This window comes from Ricinus communis, chromosome 7, assembly GCF_019578655.1.
Source record: "Ricinus communis isolate WT05 ecotype wild-type chromosome 7, ASM1957865v1, whole genome shotgun sequence".
Taxonomy (NCBI): domain Eukaryota; kingdom Viridiplantae; phylum Streptophyta; class Magnoliopsida; order Malpighiales; family Euphorbiaceae; genus Ricinus; species Ricinus communis.
Window position 1 is genome coordinate 6,072,400 of NC_063262.1, and position 20,516 is coordinate 6,092,915.

Genomic DNA, 20,516 nt, shown 5'->3' on the forward strand with positions numbered 1-20,516 from the left:
TCTATTTAAAATAAAATTTTTCATAGCATAATTTTATTTTTTAATATTAATTAATATGTAATATATTTTTATTTTTATTTATTATATAAATGAAACGAGATTCCGCTGTAGGCGGGCACACGTCTAGTTATTACTAATTTAAAAGTCACCACACTTGTGGGCGGCCTACGGTGAGTGGAAGCATAATTTGCCTCCATGAATCAAATCGGTTGGTTTATTAATGTAATAAAGCCCAGGCCCAATTAGAAAATATTGTGCGTCTTACTATTATTTCACACTGAATAATCCCCAGTTCAAAAAAATAACACTAAATAACCAAAACAAAACCCTAACCTGATATAAATTAGGGTTTCCTGTTATAAATTTCCCTTTGGCCGCTTCTATCCCTCGTAGGCACTATTGCTCGCATCTCCTTCTCCCTCTCCCTCTCCAGCTTACAGTTAAGCAATGGCAGCAGAAGTGGCGGCGCCGCTTGTTAGCTCAGAGCCAATGCAGCCTTACAATGAAGTGAAGCTGTTTAATCGCTGGACGTTTGAGGACGTTCAGGTTTTTTTTCTTTTTAATAATTAATATCTCTTTTATTCACTTTAAGTATATCTTTTTTTGCTTCTGATTGATTATTGAAGGTAATTATAATTGTCTGTGTCGTGCATATTTGATCTGCTGAGGGTTTAAGTAATGATTTATCTGTTAAATTAGAGTTAATAATCAATTTATGAAACATCATTTATGTTTTCATATGCGTATGGTCTCACTTGGTGCACTTCTTCGCGCATGGAGGAATGCACATGCCCATGCGTATAACATCTATGTCGTCTCTAGATGTTTTGTTCTGTTATATAACCATGGTGTGTGTATTTGGTTTATTTATTCTGATAATTAACCAAGTTTTGGGTCATAGCAGTATAAGTCTGGCCATCGCGTTTGGTCCTTTTATCTTCTTTTTGTAATTTCATGCCTTTTGGGTCTTTATTTCTTCTTGTAATTTCATGCCTCATGGCAGCATAAATCTATATCTTTATGCTTTGCAAATTCCAGTTCTATTGCTTTTCTTACTGGTTATGGTTAGGCAGTCAACTGAATTAGGAATCTACTTGATCAGAGTATATCTCCTATGATTCTATATTTTTTATTTGATTAAGTTTTTACGGTTCTTGTATGTAAGCATATAAACATTGTCTTATTTGAAGTGATAATTATTTGTTATTAGTTAGAACTTTTAATGTTAGCCATTTCTATAATTAATTGCTTTATTGTGGATCAGGTCAATGATATTTCCTTGTCTGACTACATTGGGATCCAACCAGCCAAGCATGCTACTTATGTTCCGCACACTGCTGGGAGGTATTCAGTAAAGCGTTTCAGGAAGGCTCAATGCCCAATTGTGGAGAGGCTTACAAACTCATTGATGATGCATGGTAGAAACAATGGGAAAAAATTGATGGCTGTTAGGATTGTGAAACATGCTATGGAAATCATTCACCTTTTGACTGATCTAAACCCTATCCAAGTTATTGTAGATGCTGTGGTTAACAGGTGTGTAATTAAGTCAGTGTTGAGTTTCATACTGTTCTATCTGTTAAAAAGAAGTTTGTTACTGTTGTACTGTTGAATCTCAGGTTTTCTTTGGTTGTTTCATATTTTGGGAGAATACCTTTGGAACTAAGTTTGAATCAGTTCTTGATATTTGTTTTGGTTCTGATAACGTTTCTTTTTTATTATAGTGGGCCACGGGAAGATGCAACCCGTATTGGTTCTGCTGGTGTTGTGAGGCGTCAGGCTGTGGATATTTCTCCTCTAAGGCGTGTGAATCAGGCCATCTATCTCCTTACTACTGGTGCTCGTGAAGCTGCTTTCAGAAACATCAAGACCATTGCTGAATGTTTGGCTGATGAGCTTATCAATGCAGCAAAGGGCTCTTCCAACAGGTTTAGTTTAAAATATTTTACTTTGTTCATCATATCCTCTTTTGGGTGGTTATTATCCGTAATGCTTACATCTGGTTATGACACTACTTCTTCAGTTATGCCATCAAGAAAAAGGATGAGATTGAAAGAGTTGCCAAGGCCAACCGTTGAGGGATCAATATGAGATGGCAGTGGAGAAGAATTTTGGATGTCATTTTGTTTTTTAAGCCTTTTGTTGTCATTTCTTTTACTTGTTTTCCAGGCTATGTAGATAAGCTTAAACCATTTGAACTTATGCAAAATGCTTGAGATTCTTGTTTTACTGACTATGTCCATACTCCATGGTATGCAAATTGGGTTGTAGCATGTCTCCTTGTCATGCTTGCTTAGCTTGATGCAAATTTACAGGTGCTTGAATATATATGATTAATTGGCAGATCCAATTGGAAGTACAAGGAACAGTTGCATTTTGTGCTTTCTGTTTTGCAGTAAGCATTTTGGATCCCTGCCTAATCATTTTTATTGCCTTTCTTAAATAAGAATTAGGCTTAAGTTTAAAATTTCACTAGTCAGTGCTTACTTATTTTCTTAGTCTTTTCTTTTTTAACTAAATGACATTTCAATTATAAATTGTGGAAAATGGATGGAACAAGAGAAAATGAGGTAAAGGAAAACAACCAAAATGACCTTATATTCTGAAATACTCTGTTGCTCAGACAGCTCCTGACCTTGAATCCTTCGGGAAAAGGTACAGAGATTATAGAGGAGTTGACAAGTCTATCACTACTAAGATATATTTATTAAAAAAATTTGTACTTTACATTTAGTTATCAAAACTACTATTGAGTTTTTAAATCTTTAATTTTAGTACTGTATTTTAATATTGATTTTAATTTTAATTTCAAATTTATTGATATGGGCAATGCAGCAACACTCATTATTAAAATATTATTATTTAAATATATAAGATTAATAAAATTTTAGAATTAGAAAAAAGATTAATTTTTATATATATAAACATTAATATATCAGTAACGGAAAAAAATTAATTTTTATATATTTAAACAATAATATATCAGTAATAGAATGAGTAATAACTTTAATATTGATAATTTTACTACTAAAATTGAAATCAATTAAAGTATAGTGTTGAAATTAAAAATTTAAAAGTTATATGTTGGATTTAATAAAAAAATGCAAAATTTATGTCGTTTAAGCAATTAAGCCAATTTAAAAATAAATAATTTTTTAATCTATATATGAAATAAAAGTCGACTATCAAAGTGGGACGGGGAGAATATCATTTGATGCCATAGCCATAGGATCCGCCTGCAGTCCAATTCGAGCCAGGCACCTGCTTGGAGCCCAATCGACTATTATTGGAAGTTGGAACCGGAACCATTGGCTGATGGTTTCGAGCCCAAACCCCCACCTCTTTGTGCGACCGATGCAGGTTTCTCTTCATGAAGTGGTGAAAAAGAAAAAGGGGGGAAAAAGAGAAAGAAATTTGGTAGTTTGTACATTGTCTCAAAACAGTACAACTTATTCTCTAGTTCTCGAGATTTCAGTATAAACAATTCTGTACTTCAAATCCTGATTTTGAGTTCTTCCATTCCTTTTCTTCTTCAGTTCATTATGATTTAATGCAATACCCTAATGCTAAATGTGATAGCTGATCATAAATTTGAAATATTAGAGCATTAATTAATTTCTTTTTTGAAAATGTTAAAATATATTTTTTCATAACCGGAAATTGTGTATGAGTGGAAATATATAGGTTAGCATGTCTTTACACAATTATTATACTTCTTCTGTGAAGGAGTGTCCTATCCTTAACCTATATGTTTGAGTTACTAATGGAAAAAATTAAACAATCTTTTTATTCAACATTAAACAATTTTTGAGAAAGCTATAACTTTGTATTTAGGAACTCTTACAACATTAGATGTAATTCACTAACTTTCAGGTACGCTAAGAAGACCTCATAAAACTGATTTATTCCATGCCAATTCCATTCCCACACCACTAAATCTCTCCATTCATTAATTAAAATCTTGTAAGTTTCATTTCTCAGAGATGGTTCTAAGTTTTCGTTAATATTCAAACAGATTGCCAGCTAAACAGGTATTCTGTTGTCCTTTTTCTTAAGTTAGCATGAAGAAAGTGCATCATTGAGAACATAAGGTACAACCGCTGGCTGGATCTAGACCAATAGATGTTCCATGAGCTAGATTACTGTAATAAATTCTTTACCCAGAACGACCAACAACAAGAAATCAATCAACTTCAGCTTTACCACCTTCCAAGACATGCCAACTGTTAGCTCCTTCCAGTGAACGCAAATCTTGGTCATAGTGAGATGGATAACTTATCCCTGCTTGATATGGTCAGTTTCAAACGCAAAAAGAAGTTCCAGACCACTTGAATAGAATAATAGTACTGGAACTTTGCAATGGCTTTCATGGTTAGATGAAGTAAACAGTTTCAGTAGCTGCAAGTCTGCCTCCGACTATCAGAACTTCACTTCACAAATGGAACTCCAGAAGGAATTTGCCGAGCATATTCCTCGTACTGGGACCCAAAAAACCGCCTCAAGAAATACTCTTCATACGGTATTCTATTTGCAAAGAAGTGCCAGACAACAACTGCAAATGCAATTGTCGATATGGGATTACATAACATTATCTGGGTGCCAACTGACCAGATGAAGAAACCACAATAGCTTGGATGACGAACAAATCTGTAGACTCCATGAGTGATCAGCTTGTGATGCTCCTCATGATAAATCTTGATAAGATGTGTGAAGGCTCGCCCAGCTGTTATAATTGCCATTTTCCGAATGACTTCACCAATTACAACTAGCACAAGGCCTAAATTACTTACCCACCAATATTCCTTCAGTCCAGGAAATAAAGAGAATTCAATCAAGTATTCAACCAATGAAAAGAGCATTGCTAGAAGATAATGCTTGCTGACCAGAAGCGACTTAAGAGTAACAGTTGATTTCCCATGAATGCTGATTGCTAGAAGGTATTCAGAACCATGAAAAAAACTAATCGAGAAAAACATCTGAGATAACTGTCTGCAGGCTGTATAACTGAAGATCTCAGTCATCTTTTCAAATTATGCCAATCAATTTCAGTCTATAGTGTACTGAATGCAGTGCTATACTAGGAACTAGCACTAGCAGTACGAAGAGATTTCCTTTAAGAAACTACAAACCTGAAAAAGAGGAAGAGCTATACAGCATTAATACTGAAATCAAAAAGTGCTCCAAAACATCATATCTTCAAAAAATTAAATATCTTCTGCAAAAGACAAAAGATGAAACTAGGGTTTTGAAAATTAAGCATAAATTTTAACAATTTGGTCGTTACAAGTTTAATCATGGAACATAATAAATATATGCAAACTAAATCACACGGTTCTTATCTGCTAAAAAGTTTCAGAAAGATCATTAACATGGTCCAAGCCATACATCACAATAAACGAAATTAAAAAAAAAAAAATCTGCTAGCTTGTAAATTGAAGATGTAAGCTTCACAAATATTATCTATACAGCAGGAATGAAAATAAATTAGGCAATATGATGAAGATCAGTTTCAATAAATTAAGATGTCAACTCAGCGAAGTTGCGATTTGAGTCTACGTATATTCCAATTAAAACATATTAGTTTAAAGCTATTGAATCAGCTAAAGAGCTGACAAGCAACTATCAAAGATGATTTGCAATTTCTATATTTTTTGAAATTGAGATTCAAAAGGAATTCCATTTTTTTCCGCATTTCACAAGCAACCAAATAATCATAAACAAATCATAAAACACTAAGCAATGAGATCTAAAATATGAAGAAGAAGTGGAAAAAGCTTACCTTCTTAGCTTTAATTTAACTTCAAAATTTTAGTTGTAAACTTTTGGTTTAGAATTGTTTGATAATAATAACTGTAAGCCGGCACTCACTTTGTATACCAGTTGGTTGTATTTCGGGTCAGGATCAAACCACTTCAACAGCTAATCGGGGTACGGACTTGGGTCAAGACGCTTTAATAATATATTCTTAGAAATATTTTAAAATTAATAAAAGAATACTTATGTAAATTTTTTTAAAAAGAATATTATTTTATAATTTTTTAAACTATAATATAATTATTTTCAGTTATTTTTTTTAATTGTTTTACAAAACAACAACATCGTCTTTTTCAAAAAATTAAAAACTATTTTAACATAGTAAAAATAAGGAAAAATTAATACTGTAAATTTGATAAAAAATAAAAAAATTATATATATATTTTTTAAGAATATATAGAATAATTACCCATTGATTTTTTTGATACAATAATTACTCTCTATATCATTTTTATTATATTGAAACTTTTTATATTTTTATGAAATTATTACTATTTTAAATTAATGTGATTAAAAAATTAAATTAATTAAAATTCTCAATTGAATTTTTAACTGATTATTAAGTAACAAATTCAATTAATATTTTTTTTATAATCAAATTAGAGTAAATTATGTAGTTTTTTTTTATTTTAATAAAAAAGTAGACGGTTTGCTTTTTTTTTTTTTAATAGATAGATGGTTTACTTTTATGATAAAAAAAATAATATGTTTTTCTTTTAGTGTCTTACAGTGAGTATTAACATTTTGATATCAAATTGTTTTAGCATTGCCAAATATGGTATTGTCATGACCTAATATGTGGGCCTGTGACCGGCATTAGGGAATATAGATAGACTTAGGCCATCGAATCTCGTAGTAAGCCTGACACTCACTAATTTAATTAAATCTCATCTAATAGTACTGATGTCACAATTTCTTAACCATTACATTCTACATATTTAATTTGGTCTGCCAGAAGAATTAGGCAAGACCCGAAAACTACGATAATTTACAACTGACAAGTCTATTATTTTTTACTGCGGAGAATCTAAGAATTTTACAATCTAACATACTAAGTCAGTTACATCACCCGATGATGAAGGAGTCGGGTTACTAAATAAGAGCCGCGATAAGACTAACAATCATGGATCTGAAAACAGTAAAATTGAGACTGTCAGTCTCGAGAGTGAATTAAAATCATATATCCAAAAATAATTTCAAACACTTCAATAATACATTTATTTAATTTGAAATAAATATTAAGTCATGCAACAATATTCGTGTCATGTCATGCTTGAATAAAAGTAAGAATATACCCTTCACATACAACGGGACGGGTACCACAACAGAACCCTACTCTCAACAATAAACATCTCGTCTCTTCCTGCGCCTAGAGAGCGAAGCTCGACCATGGTCCTTAAATCCAGTTCAGCCACTAATTATTACTAACGCTCTTAGCCTTTCGGCTCTCTTACTCCAATAAGACTGGCACCCAGAGAGCGAAGCTCGACCAGGGCAAGTCCTAAACTTACCTTTTTAAAATTTACCATTTTACCCTTTTTCTATCAATATCGGATTTATTCCGATGCACTCATCAAAATAGTATGTTCTACTGCTGTCCCATCCCGAGTCATCAGACAATAATAAATTCAGTGATGAAGAACATGATATACATGAATGGTAATAAAAAAGCATGATATATATGAATAATAATTAAATGAATAATTTAAATTTACAATCAATTAATCACAATAACTATTTAAAATTTGTGCATGACACGTGCATAACAGATACATGACTTTAACTCACAGCTTTGACGACCTCCTAGCTCTGCTCCGATGCCTAAGGTGGAGCGAGCCGAACTGACGGATTTATCTAATCAGGAAAAATAATTTATCAATAACGCTGAAATAGTTGACAATTAACCCTAGGTCTTGATTCCTAGGACTGACTGTCTAAAAATCTCGACTCGGATAAATTCTACCGAAAATTTGGCAGAACCTCCCCTACAATACGGACATTTACTCCCTGTAAAACGAGTCCAGGACCTGCCAGAAAATACTTTGAATAATCAACAATTCATTTTAACGGGAGTCGGGTCCCCGAGAGTTCACTAATTTCCCGACTCCGCCACACATCACAAAACACACCTAAGACAGGCAGTCCGACAAACAATTATTTTGAATCATAATATTTTCTAATACTCAACACAATTCAAAAAAACATATAACTTTACCATAAAATTCTAAAATCAACGGGTTAGAGAAAATTACCGAGACGCTTGATCGCTCGGTCGACTCGCCTCCAGCCGCCGGAGTCCGATCGACGATCCAAACACACCAACGGACTCGAAACGACGCGCTGATGACAATTCCCGCTTCCGATCTTCCGATCCGACCCCCGATCGTCCAGAGAGATTTACGACGATCTCGTCTGTCGATTTGCAAACAGGGTCCGATTGCCACGAAACTGGTGCCATTGCGAAACTTGAGCTGAGGGGAGTCTGGTATGTCCTTCAATCATCCATCCCTCGCCGAAAAAACCGGAAAACGCGACTACCACCCACTTTCTCTCTCCATCGCGAACTTCCATCTCTAGCCACCATTTGCGTCGCCGCTGACGCCAAAAGAAAGCTCAAGCCAAGAGGAGTCGATCGCCAGCCGAATCAGCGGCTACCGTCGCCGGAAACGCACGCACGGCGGCAAGGAAATTTCGGCTGCCTTCCTCCTCGCACGTGTTGCCACCGCCGCCTGTTGGTGTCGCTGCACTCACCGATGCACCCGTGATCGACCCCGACAACCGACGATCTCCTCTTCCCCCTTCTTCTTCTTCTTCTTCCTTTCCTTCCTTCTTTCTTTTCTTTCTTTTTCTCTCCATATAGGCTTTCGGTCCCTGCATTTTTCATCTTTACCATTTAGTCCCTCAACTGTTTTAATTACAACAATTTCATCCTGTAAAATTTCCAAATAACCCCTTTAACTTTTCTTTAGCTTTTCAATTAAACCCCTAACTATTTAATTTGGGTCAAATTAGAATTATTGAAAATACACAATTACATATTTACCCTTGCTTTTAAATATAAAATTACCAAAAAATCCTTGCCGACATATTTAATTACAAAAATACCAAACATACAAATTTCCATTAAAATCCTACAATAATAAAATTATACTTTTAATCCTCATCCCAAAATAAATTTTCAATTTAGTCCTAACACACAATTAATTTAATTAATCAATTTACTAATTATTTTTCAACTTAAAATTTAATACTACTAGCTAATTAAAATACCAATTTCCCCAAAAAATCTTTTATAAGAACATTCTTTACAAATTCTTTCATAATTTTCTAATATAGAATTTTATTTATATATATATGCATTTGAGAGAAAATTTTGAATAACAAAAAATATAATTGATTTTTCAAAGAATTTACTTAATTAATTCCTTAAAAATCAAACTAATAGGATATAGAAAATAATTCATTTATTTGTCTAGCATAAAAATTCAAAATTCCATTTAAATCATTCTAATTTAAACCAAATAAAAATAAAGTAAAATTTATTTAAATAAAAATTTATTTATTAATTATTATTAATATTATCATTATTAAAGAAAAATTCCAGATATTACAGTGCTAAATTATTTTTAAAAATATATTAATGATTAGACATATGTTATACATGTTTTAATTAAAAGATGCATTATTAATAAAATTATTTTAAATGCAGTCACTCTCGTGACAATGGAACACCACAAAATGAAAATACTCCTAATAAAGAGTTCTACATTAAATGACCATTTTAAAATATTAAATAATGAGTTATATGTTAAATGATCGTTTTTAAATTTTTTAAATATTTTATTATATCAATTAAGGAATTATCAATATTTTATGAAAATAGAAAGTTACTATCCTTTTCTACTATGTAAATTTAAACAAGAGTTAACTTTTACACTCTGTCTCCCCATCCACCTCAATGGAATCTTTTTTACCTGTTTAAATTTTATACTCATATATATTATTAATTCTATAAAAAATTAATGAATTATCTTATATCACACTATACATCGCTATGATTGACTTCAAATAATTTAATACAAATTTTTATAAAAATTGAAAATAAAAAACCATAGGAAAAGAATATAATTTCAATTTTAATTTATTAATAGGTTGATGTGTTAATTTATATATTCGTTATTATTATAATAATATTTTATTAATAATATTATTTATTAATTTATTAAATAAATTATATTATAATTTTTATAATAATAGTAATTTGCACGCATGATAAACAATACTAGTATATATAAATTGATGCCTAATTCTCAATGGTGTTGGTTAAAAAATGGATTCATATAAGACCATTCAAATTTTTAGGTTTGAGTTTGAAGTAAGAGAAATGGAACTATAACATTTCCCTTGATCTCGTTCCTGGAAAATTGTAGCAAAATTTGGAACTCAATTACCCGAAATCAAAATGTTCCCATTGGTCTTTCCCAGCATGATCGAGAATTAGTTCTCCTTTTGAGTTCAGCATGCAAATTGATATTTCCATCTTGTTTCTTCATTGTGGAGCATCCACACAATTTCATTTGCACAGAAACAAGAGTCTCCAAAAATCATGCTAAGCAGTTATTCAAATAGTGAGCCTTGAAGGAATTTTATATTTGGCAACAGCTCTGTAACAACCCATAAAGCTACAAATGATAAAATCATAGACAGCAATATTAACCCTGTAAAGCTCAAGTATTATAAAACTGAATGGAAAGCCTTCAAAATCATTGTAAACAAATAAAGAAATAGCAGGCAGGCACATTGGACAAGAATGACTCCAAAGTAAAACTAATGCCACAAAAGATTCATACAATACCAAAGTTTCCAAATGAGTTGTGCCATGTAAAAATTACAACTATATGGACTGAAACAAATAAAAAGTTAATATATTTTCTTTTTCTAGCTGGTCTTCCAAAATTGTCCAAGAACTCTACAATTACCTAATTTCATTTTCAAAGGAGTAAAGAAAATTTTGCGAAGAATTGCCGAACACACTGACATCACATTAACCCTAGGGCAGAGTGTGTTCAAAACTTCTGGTTCTAAGGTAAGATCATATATGGCAGCCGGGGTTTGATCCAGCAGGACATGTATCACACAGACTGTAGACTATGGGCTTGCAAACCATCCTGTAGACATTTCACAGCACCATCGTAGTTTAAGAAGCCCATGAACCAAAATTCATGATTATCAACAGAGATAACCTGGACGTATTTCTCAGCAGGATTTGTTCTGCTAGAAGAAGGATTGACAGCTTTAAGCTGATGTAATGGGATGACCACCTATTTTAGCAAACAAAAGAAGAGTCAAGGCATTGTAGGAAAAATCAAGATAAAGACAGGATAACCTGTCATAACTACAGAAAGAAAACTTGTACACGGTAATATAAGATGGCTTAATGCATAATCTCACCTCTAAACTTTACCATTTAATCTCTAACACGCTTCAACTATTTTTTTAACTATAATACATCTCAAATTATGTTTTTGACCTATTTCACCTATGTACATTTTTTTTTAAATCATTTTTATTCAAATTTCAACGATATAAGTGGATCAAAATATAAAATACATGTAACAGAGGTGAAAAGTGTTAAAAACATAAGTTGAGAGATAAAAGATGTCAAAAGTAGAAGCTGAAAGGCAAAAGTGATTCAAATAATCGGTGAGGTTTTTGGATGAAATTATGTATTTGGCCAATAAAAGATACTGTTACAACTATTTTCATATTAATTAGAAGTGTACAGCTATACATAATAGGAGAATAATTAAGGATTTGCTTAGGAGTTAGCATTTAATTTGAATTCCTATATTAGAGATACCACTTATATATATATGTGTAACAATCGTTGATGAATATATACAGAGAATTACTTTTCACATTGAATATCTAAGTTGAAGTTCACATGGTATCAGAGAAATGAAAGAATTCTGGAATATTTTTTTCTTCTTCTCTTGCTACCTAACGAAGCAGCCAACACTATATTTTTGGGTCACCAAGCTAGGGCTTCTCGGGTCCCCTTCCTCTAGTCGTTTGTTATGCTCACCGCCTGCACCAGAGGAAGCGCCGGCTGTCGACCACCCTTTGCCTGAAGTTTCATCACCAAAGGTCATGCACATGGACCACACGCGCCGCCAGAAGCCTTCTGCCATAGATCCACGGCGCGTCCCTTGCTGGATTTTGCTTCGATCTGTCTTGAACAACTCGCCTCGATTTCCACGACACATATCCCTACCTGTTTGGATCAGCATCTATTTGGTGTAGAATCTAGTTTAGGACAGGTTTGATTTTTCAAAACAAATTGCGGCTGTGTTGTTTTTTTATTCTATTATTAGTAAAGGATATGAATAGGGAGGTATTTACATTCTTGAGACACAAGTACCAAAGTCTATAGGGTGTTCTGGAATCGTGACCTCATCTGAAGCATATTGTCGGTTAGGTTTAAAAATATTTTGCCCTCAGTTTTCTAGTCTGTTCTTCATTAGATTGAGTCTTGCCAATTTGCTACACTCCATCGTCTGAGTTTTAGGCCTAGACTTAATAAACGAGCTAGTGCTCCTTTTGAATTAGTCTATTCAGATGTTTGGGAAACTGTCCAGTTATGTCTAAAACTGGGTGTTACTTTTGTTGATGATTATTCTTGAATGACATGGTTATATTTGATGAAAAATCGTTCAGAATTGTTCTCTCCCTTTACTGCTTTTTGTGTAATGTGTCTTGATCTCATTTTGCGAAGTGATAATGCTATATGATTCAACATGACATTATTTATCAAATGTTTTGTGTAGATACATCGTCTCAGAATAGGGTTGCTGAAAAAAAAAATAGACATCTTTTGGGACTGCTAGAGCTTTGTTGTTTCAAATGCAAGTCCTTAAACATTTTTGGGCTAATGCAGTTTCTACAGCCTGTTTTTTGATTAATCGTATGTCCTCATCTGTTCTTTCGAGTAAGACTCATTTTCATGTTCTCTTTCCTAACAAGTCATTATTTCCTATTGAACCTAGGATATTTGGTTGCACTTGTTTTGTTCGTGATGTTCGACCTCAGGTTACAAAACTTGATCCCAAATCTCTCAAATGTATCTTTCTTAAGTACTCTCGTGTACAAAGGCTATAGATGTTATTATCCTGGTCTTAATAAATATCTTGTGTCCGCTGATGTTACCTTTCTAGAACAAACACCATTTGCCTCATCTTCAGGTTCTGTCCATCAGGGGGAGGATGATGATTTACTAATTTATATTGTTAATGATCTTCCTCCCTCTGCTCAAGTTAAGTCTCCTATAACACAAGTTTATTCTCGTCGTCAACAACCTCCTAATCCTGCTTTGTATCCTATTCATGTTCTTGTTCTAAGTCCTCCTGCTCCATGTCCTGCGCTAGTTCCTTCGTCATCAGATCCGGCTTCCTATTCTAGTGATGATCTTCCTATTGCCCTACATAAAGGTAAACATCAATGCACTTATCCGGTATTCTATTTTGTGTCATATAATCATTTGTCACCATCCTCTTGTTCTTTTATTGCTTCTCTTAATTCTGTTTCTATTCCTAAAACTGTTCATGAAGCTCTATCTTACCCTGAATGTTTTAGATGAAAATGGTACTTGGACCCTGGTAAATTTGCCTGCGGGTAAAAAGACTATTGGATGTAAATGGGTATTTGCAGTTAAAGTTAATCCAGATGGGACTGTTGCTAGGTTAAAGGCTCGACTTATTGCTAAGGGATATACTCAAACATATGGAGTTGATTATTCTGACACTTTTTCTCATGGTGCTAAACTTACTTCTGTCAGATTATTCATTTCTCTAGCAGCCACATATAATTGGCCCCTTCATCATTTAGACATTAAAAATGCATTTCTTTATTGTGACCTTCAAGAGGAAGTTTATATGGAGCAACCACCTGGCTTTGTTGCTCAGAAGGAGTACGGGAAAGTTTGTCGTCTTCATAAATCCTTGTATGGATTGAAACAAAATCCCCGGGCCTGGTTTGGAAAGTTAATATTGAGCAGTTTGACATGAAGAAAAGCAAGTCGGATCACTCTGTTTTCTATAAGCAGTCTGCAGTTGGTATCATCTTATTGGTTATTTATGTTGATGACATTGTCATTACTGGAAATGATAACGGAATTTCATCACTCAAATCTTTTCTTCATGGTCAATTTCATACAAAGGATTTAAGGGCTCTAAAGTATTTTTTAGGTGTTGAAGTAATAAGGAGTAAGGGATTTTCTTATCTCAAAAGAAGTATGTACTTGACTTATTATTGGAGACAGGGAAATTGGGGGCTAAGCCATGTAGTACTCCAATGGTTCCTAATTTGCAGCTTACAAAATATGGTGAATTGTTTGAAGATCCTGAGAGAAACAAAAGATTAGTTGAGAAGTTAAACTATCTTACTGTGACTCGTCTTGATATTGCCTATTCTTTCAGCGTGGTAAGTATATGTTTTCTCTAACTGTCAATCACTGGAAAGTTTTAAAGCAAATTTTGTATTACTTGAAAGGAGCACCTAGGCGAGGAATCCTATATAGCAACCACGGTCATGCTAGGATTGAATGTTTTTCAGATGCTGACTGGGCAAGGTGCAGAAAAGATCGAAGATCTACTTCAGGCTACTGTGTGTTTGTTGGAGGAAATCTGGTTTCGTGGAAAAGCAAGAAGCAAAACATTGTCTCGCGTTCGAGTGCAGAATCAGAGTATAGAGCCATGGCCAAGTCTGTGTGTAAGATAATGTGAATATATCAGCTCCTAACTGAAGTGGGTCTTAAGATCTCAGTACCAGCTAAGTTATGGTGTGACAACCAAGCTGCACTTTATATTGCATCTAATCCAGTCTTTCATGAACGAACTAAGCATATTGAGATTGATTGTCATTTTGTTCGTGAGAAAATTCAGCAGCATCGATTTTTTTGAGACCATATTTAAGAGATATGCAATGCAAGAGTTGCTCCAAAGCCTATAAGTAGTAAAAGTGTGCAAGTCAATGGGGCCACAATAAATCAAGAAAGAAGTAAGACCATCCAAAAAGTTGACATCTTTACAACAAGATGCCAAACACACAAGAAGCAATTAAGAGAAGGGAATAAGTGTTGGCTAGAGAGACTTGAAGAACTTGTGTTGTAAATTCATTATGCCAAATATAAGCTAAAATATGAACACTTTTGCATAAAGTTTTTAGCTTCTTTTGCTCTCTGTTTCTTGTTGCCCTCCTCTCTCAGAATTCAACCTAAGCAAGACTTTATCAAACAAATCAATGTAATATACTTTGCAAGTCCAACCAAGGTTACCACATTTTCCTCAGGGTCCCTAGATACACCAAAATGACGTCTTGCTTATCGAAATTGCAAAGGAGTTGATGTCTGTCTGAAGTCTAAGTTGATGTTTGTTTGAAGTCTATCATACTTTAGAGATATAAAATCCTCGGCCATCATTTAGACCCCCTACATGTTTAGTTATGGTACTTGGTAAGTAATTCATAACACTACTTAGAGTTAGACCTGCTTCAGTAACTCATATTAAAAGCAAACATGTTTAATCATCTTATGCCAATCATTAAGATGCTGGTCACACAATCAACAAGCATATTAGAATTTCTGAATTAGTAAAAAGTTGTAATAAAGATATGAAATAAACTAAAAAGATACCTAAATACTCAAATTAGTAACAAGTCAACTACATGGATGCAACATGTAGGAGATGATAATAGAGGAACCCTACACAAACAACTTCATATGGACCATTTTTTACTTCACTGAGAAGAAGCCACTAAACACAGGCTAGTAATCATTCTCAGTTTTGTAAAAGCAAAACCCAACAAAAAGGCACCAACTTAAAAGTGCCATATGAAACCCAGCCTATACAACAAGAATCATGAACAATAACATCAACAATGAGAAAAGCAGGGTCTACTCTTACCTGCTCTCATTAAACTTACTAATGAATCCCAATGTTCAATTTGTCACTTCAGTAAACTCATCTGTGCATATTCATTGACACCAAATTCGATCAGCGTATTTCATTGGATCTCATAAAAAGGCTTCATGTTGAAAGTAGCTACATTTCATTATCAACCTACCCATATGTTCCTTCACTTTCGCAACACCAACTAAACTTACTAATGAATCCCAATGTTCAATTTGTCACTTCAATAATCTGATCTGTTCATATTCATTGACACCAATTTGTCACAGCTTGAAGCTTATCTCAAAAATGTTTATCCCATCCACTATGGAGAGAGAGAGGAGAAGAGAAAATAAAAAAATTCAATTTTGTTACCAATTTTCCTTCGAAAACTAGATTATAAAATAAAATATGGCTGCCATGTCAAATTTGGCAGGGGCTAGCTCGAATTTGATGTTAATATAAAATCAAAGTTCAATGATTTTTCTAGGTATAGATTATATGTTAGAGAGAACAATGAGAATTCGAAACAACTTCAGCCATGGTGGGTAAATTAAGCCCAAAAAGAAAAAAGAAGCTATGAGAACCTATTTAACTACTTGTCCATGCACTATCCACCTTATCAACTCGCTAAGGCACTTTTTTTAATCACTTAAACATGAAGACAAACTAACTTGCATTGATAGCGGATGCCATTTAGAGACCATGGAATATATGCACCTAAGTTCTATTCCAACCATAGTTCTCAAACCCTGCACAATGCAGCAAGTAGACCATAAACCTGAAAACTGGACTAGAAGCTGAACATTCTAGGTCCTTCTCGAAACAATGTCTAGTCCAGGTTTGAAAACATTGATTCACATAACATCCAACCTCTCAACAACTTCTTCCCCCTTTTCTTTTCTAAGCAGATGAATAATCATCCGATAATAACTTTACATGCAAAATTGTAACATCTGCAGCACTTATGTTCAAGCACATGCAGCCTAAGTAGAAATAGCAATACCAATTAAGAAGTTGCTATCCAAGTGTCTGTAGCTTTAGAAAATAAAATGCCAACAGATCTCAAGTACAGGTGGCATATGCAAGCTTGTATAAAAGCTCAATCTTGAGATCAGAATGAAAATTAAGATCCTTCCACCACTGATATTACGTCCAATGAATTAAAATAGAGCCAAAGAAAGCATACCTTGTAATAACTCCATTCAGTTTGGCCACTATTTTTATATGAAAGGGGATTGTCACTACAAAATGCAAGCTTTGCTGTAGATACATATAAAATTCCCATAACTGGACCAGCTGATGTGGATAAGTAACATGCATATGAGTTTTGAAGTTGCTCTTCAGGAACTGTTTCAAATGTTTGTCGAAAGATTTTCTCGTAACCACCTTCTGCTAGGACTTTTGTTCCCTGAGCAATTCTTCCCAGGGCAGCATCTGTAAAGCTAGGGGACGTTTTCACTGATTTTCAACAAAAATTCTAGGAGTGATTAGTGATTTCAAAGTAATAATAAGCCATAATAAGCAGCATAAATCACACATAACATATTCACCTTGCAAGAGACAATTCTATCTAATATATGGTTTAAATAGATAGTGGCGCACAGGCAGCAAATACAAATCACTAGGCGTAAAAGCAGAAACAACCATTAATATATAAGACTCAGCAATAAGAGTAATTTTATTTATATGCACACATAAATAAACCCTTATAAATTCATAAAATTTTGTTGGCACCTAGCCTCCCTCTGCATAGAACTGGGTGCATTTTGTACCAAGACATAGCAATGACCTATAGCAAGCCATGATAATGATAAGTCGGAAACAAACGTTCCTCTAGGATAATGAACCTATAGCAAGCCATCCTAAAAACAACGATACCACCAAAAATAACAAACAGAAATATAATGAGAATCAATCACTTCATTAAGCATTAACGTATACACAAAATGCATGTACAGATCATTAAATTAAAATGAATAGAAACTCACAGTGCTGCCACGTGTTCCCAGCGAGATCCTCAGCCTTCTTAGTAGCTTCACCGACCTTTTTTCCCCACCTCCCCAACACATCCCGCACCGACCCCATCGTATCTGCTCCAAGTCAATTCAATTTTTTCAAAAAAAATAACACATTTATTTATTTATCAATAAATCAAAATGATAATTAATTAATTACCTTTAAAAGAAAATGAAGAAGAAGAGGAAGCCTGAGCAGGAGAAGAAGAAACATAAGGGTTGGATCCGTCAAAATAAACGTTATTGTTATTATTATTATGCTCATTATTGTTACTGTTGCTGCTATTGTTTTGCGAAGCATGTGATTCGGTCACCAATTCCGGGCTCCAATGAACCGATTTTCTCGCGGACCCCATACGATTCGGACCTTGCAACTGATCAACCTCAGGATCCGATCCCGTGGCTGCTGCACTGCTCTTCTCAGCGTCTCCGTTAACTAGTGCATCCTCTCGATTTTCAATTTTCGGATCAGGCGTAAAGTCCTGTTTCGAATCATGAACCGGTTTCCGTTGCTCCGGCTCAGCCTTGGGCTGTTGCTCCATGGTTTTAAAAGATTCCGAGGAGGAGTACGGTGGTGCGTGAGTTGGAGTGCAAGAGTTGATGCTGTATATGCGGTGAAATGTGAGTATGGCTTTTGATTTTGTGTTGTCTGTTTGTTTTTGAATTTTGCAGGAGAGTGGTTTCTTTTGTTGTTTTTTCGTAAATGTAATGAAGAAAAAATGAGGAAGGGAATTTGGAATTACTTAGTGGATGGGCTAACCGGGAAAGACGGTGGTGGGCCGTACAATCAGATTTGCCTTTTATTAGCGCCAACAAAGTCGCGATGGAGACAACTTTGACTGGTCGGATAAATTTTTATTTTTTTTTCTTTTGGTGGTTAAAATTTAAAATTTAAAATGAAAAATTAAAATTTTAGATTTATGATATTTTCTTGCTCAGAATGCAACGATAGACTCCCATCTACCCTTGTCAAAACCGATTCACTTAACACATATATTTAGTGTATTAAATTTAAATTTTTATCGGATTTGTCTCAGAAATAGACTAACTCATCATTATTGATATTATAAACCCGTTATAATTTGTTTAGTTATTATTTAAATAAATATATTATATGTGTCCTATTGTATTATATTCCTTATCACATCTAACTAGTTGATTTAATTACTATTTAAATAAATGTTACATCGAGTATGTGTTAATATATTGAGTTATATTATATGTGTTGCTCTACAACTAATTAAATAGACATGTTATATGTATTATATTTTTGTAACTCATTTAAAATATATATTCTGTTATAATTGAAATACGTCGATACAATTAATAAATAAATTGTATTTGTGTTGATTCTAATTATATTACCTGATCCTAATTATATCACCACCCACCAATTCGTTTTTACACCCCCTACTCCCATCATACAACTAAATAATTAACCTCCCCCTACTAGGTGAATGCATAATTCAATCTGCAGGTAATAATCATTGTTAATACTACAATATTTACTTATTTTTATCTCTTATCTTTACACCTAGATGAATATTTCATAAGGCTCTCCTTAATTTTGGTAGTCTAATTCTAATGTTGGTATATTCTTGATATTGCAAGGGAAAGTATTTAGATCGTACCCTTAAAAATTTGATAGTGTTATTTTATGCACTTGATTATTTGATTTTTAAGATGTTGAGGATTCCCTTTTTTTTCTTTTTGAGGATTCAATTGAGCTAAAGGAAATAATTGAAGGAGTTGCGTCAAAATAAATTATAAGGATCTAATTGACTGTTTCTGAAAAATCAGGAGCTAATTCAACCCTGTGGCCTTTCTTCTTCTTTTATAAGCTCCAACGGTTTCCCATTGTTTTAATTTCTCTAGGATGTATGTATTACTCATTTCGCTTTCAAGGGCCAATCTTGACTTTGTCTTATATAAATGACTATTAAATTGATAAATATGGACACAAGTGATCAAAATCTATTACCTCCTTCCTCTTTCTGTATTGGATGTAAAATCATAACATATTCTTTAATTTATTGTTATAGGATCTCAATTTAATATGTAATGCCTTATCGAACTTATGGTAAATAAAAGTGCCTTCTATTTTTCTTTTACTTTGTGAATTTTCAAAATTAGTTTATGAAAGAAGTAAGTAAATTAATACATTCTTTTCAAGAAAAGTTTGATCAGAACAGTTTAAAAAATTTAAACATAAAAGCAATTCTATATTTATGTTTTCAACAATTCTAAAAGTTTATTTAAAACGCTAGTCTTTTATCTTTTAACAAACAAATTTATTCATAATTGATAGTGATGTGCTCAACATTGTCAAATAACCAATTTATTCATACGTGTGACACATAAAATTAAAAATTATTATATAAATTTTTATTAATTAATACATCGCTTTATTAATTAAATAATAATTAAAATTAAAAAATAATATCTTAATTATATTTAAATATCATATCAATTAATAAATTATTTCTCTAATTAATAATAATTTTAAATTTTAAGAAAATAACATATTAATTGTAAATAATTAATAAATTAAGACATTAATCTTTTTAATATGTATATTTATTTTTTATATATATATATATATATATATATATATCTTATATATATACTTATTTTTTACAGATAGATATTACACTAATATATTAATTTTAGATTTATCATATAATTAATACGTTAGCCAATAAATTATTTAGTAATTAAGTAAAGGTATATCAATGATATT

General features: G+C 33.0%; 3 protein-coding genes across 6 annotated transcripts; 1 reads left to right on the forward strand and 2 right to left on the reverse strand.

Annotated features, from left to right (window-relative positions):
* The first annotated feature begins 290 nt into the window (after positions 1–290).
* On the forward strand, positions 291–2,229 carry LOC8261998 (40S ribosomal protein S5). The gene is made up of 4 exons (XM_002534266.4): positions 291–546; positions 1,265–1,536; positions 1,725–1,928; positions 2,024–2,229. Exons 1-4 carry the CDS (start codon positions 448–450, stop codon positions 2,076–2,078), a joined length of 630 nt encoding a protein of 209 aa, XP_002534312.1. The 5' UTR covers positions 291–447; the 3' UTR covers positions 2,079–2,229.
* Positions 2,230–3,949: 1,720 nt separating this feature from the next.
* On the reverse strand, positions 3,950–5,927 carry LOC8261997 (protein-S-isoprenylcysteine O-methyltransferase A). Its single transcript, XM_015728440.3, has 2 exons — positions 5,780–5,927; positions 3,950–5,129 (listed from the first exon to the last, which is right to left on the reverse strand). Exon 2 carries the CDS (start codon positions 5,019–5,021, stop codon positions 4,428–4,430), a length of 594 nt encoding a protein of 197 aa, XP_015583926.1. The 5' UTR covers positions 5,022–5,129; positions 5,780–5,927; the 3' UTR covers positions 3,950–4,427.
* A 4,698-nt stretch (positions 5,928–10,625) lies between these two features.
* Positions 10,626–18,770, reverse strand: LOC8261995 (GLABRA2 expression modulator). Of its 4 annotated transcripts, none has more exons than XM_015728436.3 (4): positions 17,937–18,736; positions 17,750–17,851; positions 16,948–17,219; positions 10,626–11,135 (listed from the first exon to the last, which is right to left on the reverse strand). In XM_015728436.3, exons 1-4 carry the CDS (start codon positions 18,316–18,318, stop codon positions 10,947–10,949), a joined length of 945 nt encoding a protein of 314 aa, XP_015583922.1. In that variant the 5' UTR covers positions 18,319–18,736; the 3' UTR covers positions 10,626–10,946. The 4 variants fall into 4 exon arrangements, with proteins under 4 accessions (XP_015583922.1, XP_048232610.1, XP_048232611.1 ...); XM_048376653.1 differs by lacking the exon at positions 10,626–11,135 and adding an exon at positions 11,717–12,104 and having other exon boundaries at positions 17,937–18,770; XM_048376654.1 differs by lacking the exon at positions 10,626–11,135 and adding an exon at positions 12,111–14,574 and having other exon boundaries at positions 17,937–18,754.
* Positions 18,771–20,516: the final 1,746 nt, after the last annotated feature.

What these genes read in the sequence shown, in the direction of transcription:
- LOC8261998 (XM_002534266.4), top strand. Translation starts at nt 448, where the DNA reads ATGGCAGCAGAAGTGGCGGCGCCGCTTGTTAGCTCAGAGCCAATGCAG. An exon ending in GGACGTTTGAGGACGTTCAG is followed by an intron (nt 547 to 1,264) that starts GTTTTTTTTCTT and finishes ATTGTGGATCAG; the next exon opens with GTCAATGATATTTCCTTGTC. An exon ending in GTAGATGCTGTGGTTAACAG is followed by an intron (nt 1,537 to 1,724) that starts GTGTGTAATTAA and finishes TTTTTATTATAG; the next exon opens with TGGGCCACGGGAAGATGCAA.
- LOC8261997 (XM_015728440.3), bottom strand. Translation starts at nt 5,021, where the DNA reads ATGACTGAGATCTTCAGTTATACAGCCTGCAGACAGTTATCTCAGATG.
- LOC8261995 (XM_048376653.1), bottom strand. Translation starts at nt 18,318, where the DNA reads ATGGAGCAACAGCCCAAGGCTGAGCCGGAGCAACGGAAACCGGTTCAT. An exon ending in TTCTTCATTTTCTTTTAAAG is followed by an intron (nt 17,852 to 17,936) that starts GTAATTAATTAA and finishes GACTTGGAGCAG; the next exon opens with ATACGATGGGGTCGGTGCGG. An exon ending in CTGAATGGAGTTATTACAAG is followed by an intron (nt 12,105 to 16,947) that starts GTATGCTTTCTT and finishes TACACCAAATAG; the next exon opens with ATGCTGATCCAAACAGGTAG.